The sequence below is a fragment of the Nicotiana attenuata genome, unplaced genomic scaffold (assembly GCF_001879085.1).
Source record: "Nicotiana attenuata strain UT unplaced genomic scaffold, NIATTr2, whole genome shotgun sequence".
In the NCBI taxonomy this organism is placed as follows: domain Eukaryota; kingdom Viridiplantae; phylum Streptophyta; class Magnoliopsida; order Solanales; family Solanaceae; genus Nicotiana; species Nicotiana attenuata.
In genome coordinates this window covers 47,020-53,440 of record NW_017673136.1, presented here as the reverse complement: position 1 = coordinate 53,440, position 6,421 = coordinate 47,020, and the positions used below count along the sequence as shown (strand labels likewise).

General features: G+C 34.0%; 1 protein-coding gene across 1 annotated transcript; it reads left to right on the top strand.

Annotated features, from left to right (window-relative positions):
* Window positions 1-3,818: 3,818 nt before the first annotated feature.
* LOC109215548 (splicing factor 3B subunit 4-like) lies at window positions 3,819-5,669 on the top strand. Its single transcript, XM_019379630.1, has 6 exons — window positions 3,819-4,170; window positions 4,701-4,749; window positions 4,950-5,038; window positions 5,168-5,224; window positions 5,319-5,381; window positions 5,563-5,669. The coding sequence occupies exons 1-6, from the start codon at window positions 4,066-4,068 to the stop codon at window positions 5,665-5,667; spliced, it is 468 nt and encodes a 155-aa protein (XP_019235175.1). The 5' UTR covers window positions 3,819-4,065; the 3' UTR covers window positions 5,668-5,669.
* The last annotated feature ends 752 nt before the right edge of the window (window positions 5,670-6,421 follow it).

Sequence of the window (6,421 nt, the reverse complement as noted above, 5' to 3'; positions counted from 1 at the left end):
ATATACAGGACACCACCCTGTGTGTAATTTTTTTCTCCAGTATATTATACTGGACGAGTTGAGTTACACTAATAATTAGTGCATAGTATAGCGTAAGTATATATATATATATATGTATATTATATATATAAGCTATATTCGATATAACATTACCTAATACACTTATTCTTAGTGCATAGTATAGCGTAAGTATGTATATTATATATATAAAAGCTACATTCGATATAATATTATATATAGACACACACGCACGCTTCGTAGTACTATTCATCCCTTGTATTACAAAAGTGTTAACGGCTAACATTTATATTATTTATTTAGTAAATACAAAAGTAATTTTTAATTTTGACCAATGTTGACCTAAATAGCGACCAACTTTGGTCGCTAAATATACATAATTTAAATTAGCGACCCAAGTTGGACGCTAAACTTAAATCAAATTTATTTATCTTTCATATAATATTTAAGATATTAACTGGGTCCCAGGTTAGCGAACAAAGTTGGTCTATATTCTACTGAGCGACCAACATTGGTCGCTAAAGTTGAATTATATTTATTTATATTTTATAATTTTTTTTAAACAAAATTATAATTATTAAAATTTTATAACTGGGTTCCAAATTAGCGACCAAAGTTGGTCTCAATCTGTTTACTCTTTATATAACGACCAACTTTGGTCGCTAATTTTGAATTTTATTTATTTATATTTTATTATTTTTTAAAAATAATATTATAATTATTAAAATTTAATAAGTGGGTCCCATGAAGCGACCAACGTTGGTGCTAATCTGAGTAATTCTTTGACCAAGCAAGTCTGACCAGTCCGGTCAACAGTTTGACAAAATTTTCGACCAAGTGGCGACCAACGTTGGTCGCTAATTTATTTAAAATCATTATTTTATTATTTTCACCAGTTTAGCGACCAACTTTGGTCGCTTTTCTTGTCGGACCAGCTTTGGTCGCTAAAGTTTGGTCGCTTTTTGCAGGAATTCTAGTAGTGCTTAACTGGCCAAAAGTTCGTTAAGGTATATCGTCTTTTAAAAAGACGCTATATATATTTTGGTCATTATGTTTTTTTTCCATTTAATTTTGTTCTTTGAGTCCAAATGAACCACATTTTAGTTCCGGACTCAGATAAGAACCATAGGTGTAATAGTAACAGCAGATCGGGTCAAAACTTGGCTTTTAAATTAGTCAAAATAGCGTGGCATAGCCACTTTTACGGGTGGCTATCGAAAAATAGCCATCGTCCGTGATGTCATTGATTTCTAGCCATTTTAACTTAAAATAGAATGTAAAATGACATTATTGCCCTTGCACGCTTTAACATACTCTTTAGTAACTTTTTACTCTTTGTTTGCACAGCAGCGCGTGCGGCTTTCGTCAGAGCACTTTTTTCGAATCCTTGATCGTTTTAGCTCTAATTTTCTTCAAAATTCTCTGGGTGAGTTTTGTTTTTACAATAATGTGTTTGATTCACGTTCTTATTGTTGTTTCGTTATGTTTATGTTTGATTTACCGTACCGTTAGGGTTTAAATAATTATTTTTTGTGTTCATTATTTTGTTTTGTTTCTGATAATTTTATCACTTTGTTCTAGCATATATTATTTTGTTTTGTTTCAATCCAGTATAATATATAGGATATCACCTGTGTGTAATTTTTTTTTCCATTATATTATACTGGAGGAGTTGAGTTTGGTCTAGCATATAGTTGAGTTTTGTTTCAATCCGGTATAATATACGGGACATCACATGTGTGTAATCTTTTTCTCCAGTATATTATACTGGACGAGTTGAGTTTGGTCTAGCATATAGTTGAGTTTTGTTTCAATCCAGTATAATATACAGGACATCACGTGTGTGTAATCTTTTTTCCATTATATTATACTGGAGGTGTTGAGTTTGGGATAGCATATAGTTGAGTTTTGTTTCAATCCAGTATAATATACAGGACACCACCTGTGTGTAATTTTTTTCTCCAGAATATTATACTGGACAAGTTGAGTTTGGTCTAGCATATAGTTGAGTTTTGTTTCAATCCAGTATATTATATACAGGATATCACCTGTGTGTAATCTTTTTTTCCATTATATTATACTGGAGGAGTTGAGTTTGGTCTAGCATATAGTTGAGTTTTGTTTCAATCCAGTATAATATACAGGACATCACCTGTGTGTAATCTTTTTTTCCATTATATTATACTGGAGAAGTTGAGTTTGGTCTAGCATATAATTGAGTTTTAATATACAGGACATCACCTGTGTGTAATCTTTTTTTCCATTATATTATACTGGAGGAGTTGAGTTTGGGATAGCATATAGTTGAGTTGTTTCAATCCAGTATAATATACAGGACATCACCTGTGTGTAATCTTTTTTTCGATTATATTATACTGGAGGAGTTGAGTTTGGTCTAGCATATAATTGAGTTTTAATATACAGGACATCACCTGTGTGTAATCTTTTTTTCCATTATATTATACTGGAGGAGTTGAGTTTGGGATAGCATATAGTTGAGTTTTGTTTCAATCCAGTATAATATACAGGACACCACCTGTGTGTAATCTTTTTCTCCAGTATATTATACTGGACGTGTTGAGTTTGGGATGATAACATATAGTTGAGTTTGTTTCAATCCAGTATAATATACAGGACATCACCTGTGTGTAATCTTTTTTTCCATTATATTATACTGGAGGAGTTGAGTTTGGTCTAGCATATAGTTGAGTTTTGTTTCAATGCAGTATAATATACAGGATATCACCTGTTTGTAATCTTTTTTTCCATTATATTATACTGGAGGAGTTGAGTTTGGTCTAGCATATAATTGAGTTTTAATATACAGGACATCACCTGTGTGTAATCTTTTTTTCCATTATATTATACTGGAGGAGTTGAGTTTGGGATAGCATATAGTTCAGTTGTTTCAATCCAGTATAATATACAGGACATCACCTGTGTGTAATCTTTTTTTCGATTATATTATACTGGAGGAGTTGAGTTTGGGCTAGCATATAGTTGAGTTTTGTTTCAATCCAGTATAATATACAGGACATCACGTGTGTGTAATTTTTTTTCTCCAGTATATTATACTGGACAAGTTGAATTTGGTCTAGCATATAGTTGAGTATTGTTTCAATCCAGTATAATATACAGGACACCACCTGTGTTTAATATTTTTCTCCAGTATATTATACTGGACGAGTTCTGTTTAGGATAGATTATTATAGGGGGACATCTATCATATGAATGTTTGGCTTCCAGTATGTTATACTGAATGAATATTATAATATAGACAAGTATTTTTTAAGTCCAGTATATTTTACAGAGTTTCTCCTGTGTGTAAGCTTTTTTCTCCAGTATATTATACCGCATGATTATTATGCTATTTTTCGATTTTCATATCTTGTATTTTAGTCTGATCCAGTATATTATGCTGGAAAACTGCAATCTATAGACTGTTCTTCTGTTCATTTTAGTGAATGAGTTATTTTGATAATTTATTTCTCATATATATACTGGGATTCTGATTGTGTTTATTATCTTATTTGTAATATGTTTTTTTTGATGATTTTATAGAAATGGAATCATCAAGTTATNTGGAATATGACCCCTCTATTTATAAGTAATCCCTACAATCTCTCTAAAATATAGAGATTCACCTTTAATAGAATTCTATTTATAACAATTTTATCTTTTATCCTATCTTTTTATATAATAATTCTAGCAAGCACCTTAATTTCTTTTTATAATATTATAATATTTTTTCCGTATTATTGGTGCATGAAGGACGGCAAAAAATCAAATTAATAAAATCATTGTATACATAACGTACCGGGAATGACGTCGGAATACAAACCGGAGTCGGAAAGCAATTGATCGGCCTTCTCACGGAAGCCCTATCTCGCCGGCCGGAGTGGGCCCAAGGCTTTTGCGTTATACTGGAGGATAGCAGAAGCCGTACTTATAACCCGACCCGGTTGAGAATTTGGATATTTGGCCCTTTATTTTTGGGCCTTTGTGTTGTTTAGTGTTTGCTTGCACAGAGCATTCTTCTTTCTGAGTATGACGACTCGTATAGCTCCGGGAGTGGGAGCAAACCTGCTGGGCCAACACGCAGCGGAGCGCAACCAAGACGCCACCGCCTATGTCGGCAACCTCGACCCTCAGGTATCTCTTTCATTCCTTCTAATCCCCTAGGGTTTTATCCTTTTCCACCACTCTATTCGATCTTCCTTAACTAAATAGAAAAGCAGCTGATTCAAACACAACGCGAAGACTCAGTGTGACACTAAGAATACATGTAAAAGCTTTTCCTTTTAAATTTACTAAGCTTCGCGAAAGTATAAAATGGGATAACACAGTTTTAACCCGCCCAAAATTGACCCAACATGTCCATTTGCCACCATTAATGCTGAACTTCTTCTCTGGTGTGAATAATTATCTCCCGCAATAGTTTGTGCTTCTTTTTCCTTTTATGCTGATAGATTTAGGTTTTTTTGCTCCTTCCAATATCATTAACCTTAGTATGACTAGCTTCCTCCTATAAATGAAACATCTTTTTCCAGTTGTTGCTCCAATTTGATGCTGGTGTACCTTCCACAAACTCCTCCCTGCTTTTCTGCTTTTGTAGTTTTGTTTTGCTTTGCTTTCAAGGTTGAATTACTCAGAAAATTGAGAGTTGTTTTCCCTGGATTCAGGTTTCTGAAGAGTTGTTATGGGAGTTGTTTGTTCAAGCAGGTCCAGTAGGTATGTCTAAATTTTTAACTGAACCCCCTGTCCCCATAAAAAGGGAGTAAATCAGTGGAGCTTCTTGATAAATTTGTTTAACATCCACTTTGGTTTTAAATTTTTCATCAGCATCTTCTTATCCTTTTTCTTAATCTTTTGGGAAATTTAGATTCTTTTAAATCTCACTTGTTCGCTATATAAATCATTATGTGTTGCAGTCAATGTTTATGTCCCTAAGGACAGAGTTACTAATGCTCATCAGGGATATGGCTTTGTGGAATTCCGAAGTGAAGAAGATGCTGACTATGTATGTGTTAGTTGTTTTTCTTGTTACTCTCTTTTTACTTGCTAGTGTCTCGTTATCTGTTATAATCTTTTACCATGGATTTGGTTTTCCTATTCCTTGTTTTCTCTCTCTAAAGCACTACCAATGCAGGCAATAAAGGTACTGAATATGATTAAACTTTATGGGAAACCAATAAGAGTGAATAAGGTAATGCTATGCCATTGATGCATCTCCCCTTTCTATAATGAATTGTCCCACATATTTCACATTCTATTTAATCTAATAAGTTATCCTCGTACAGGCATCACAAGATAAAAAGAGTGTTGATGTTGGTGCCAACTTGTTTGTTGGGAACCTTGATCCTGTAAGCAGTAGATATCTTTGACAGTATTTTACTAACTCTTGTGCTATTCTTATCCAAAGTGTCTGGACGTAGACATAGGATATCAGCTTTTATTTAGGTGTATAACATCACCTGCATATTATCACACTGCTCATGCTAGCAGTTCTGTTAGCTTATAAATCCACTTCTGTTTTATATGCAGGATGTTGATGAGAAGCTTCTATATGACACTTTTAGTGCTTTTGGAGTTATTGTCTCAAATCCAAAGGTTAAAGTCATTTCCCTTCTACTTTCATATGATTCATGATTCTTCATTTTGCTGCTTTTGAAGATGTGTGTCTGGACTTCCTAGCCATCCGTGCTGATTAAGTCTCGTTTATTTTGTGTCCATGCTTCAGATTATGTTTTTAAATCCTAACAATCTGGTAGAGATATTGTATTTGTACATCCTCTAAACAACATCTAGCCCTTTTAAAGTTGATCTGGCACCAAATAAGGAGAGTGACAATGAAGGTCGAGCACATGTTGATTCAATATCATTAGCTATGGATATTGACTCAGTTCATCCAGCACAAGTTAATGGAGAAGCTGTACCAGGCACTGGAATTTTATTGCGAGATCCTTGTAATGAATTAAGGCCAGAATGTAATGCAATTGAACCAGTTCTGACAGCAGGTACAAAAGTTTGATGGTTAAAACAGGTGATGGGAAACAAGAGCTTCTACACCACATTCCAGTGAAAAGATTTTACAAAATACCACAGCTGGATCATTAATTCCATCAGCCATGAATGTTGAATCAGCCCCACATGAGGCTGCAGTAGGTGTTGGATGTTGTGATGAAGAGACTACTAATGAAAAAGCAGCAAATAATGCAAATTCAGAGGAAATTCCTTGTGATGAAGTAAGAGTGGAATGTAGTGCCCCTGATCAAGGTCAGTCAACTGGTACTGATGTTGATGCTATCTGGCAAAAAATAGCTGATGGGACATATCAAATTTCAACACCACAGTGCAGTCAAGATAATAAGGAAAATTGTGGAGTTGTGTCATCAAAGATACC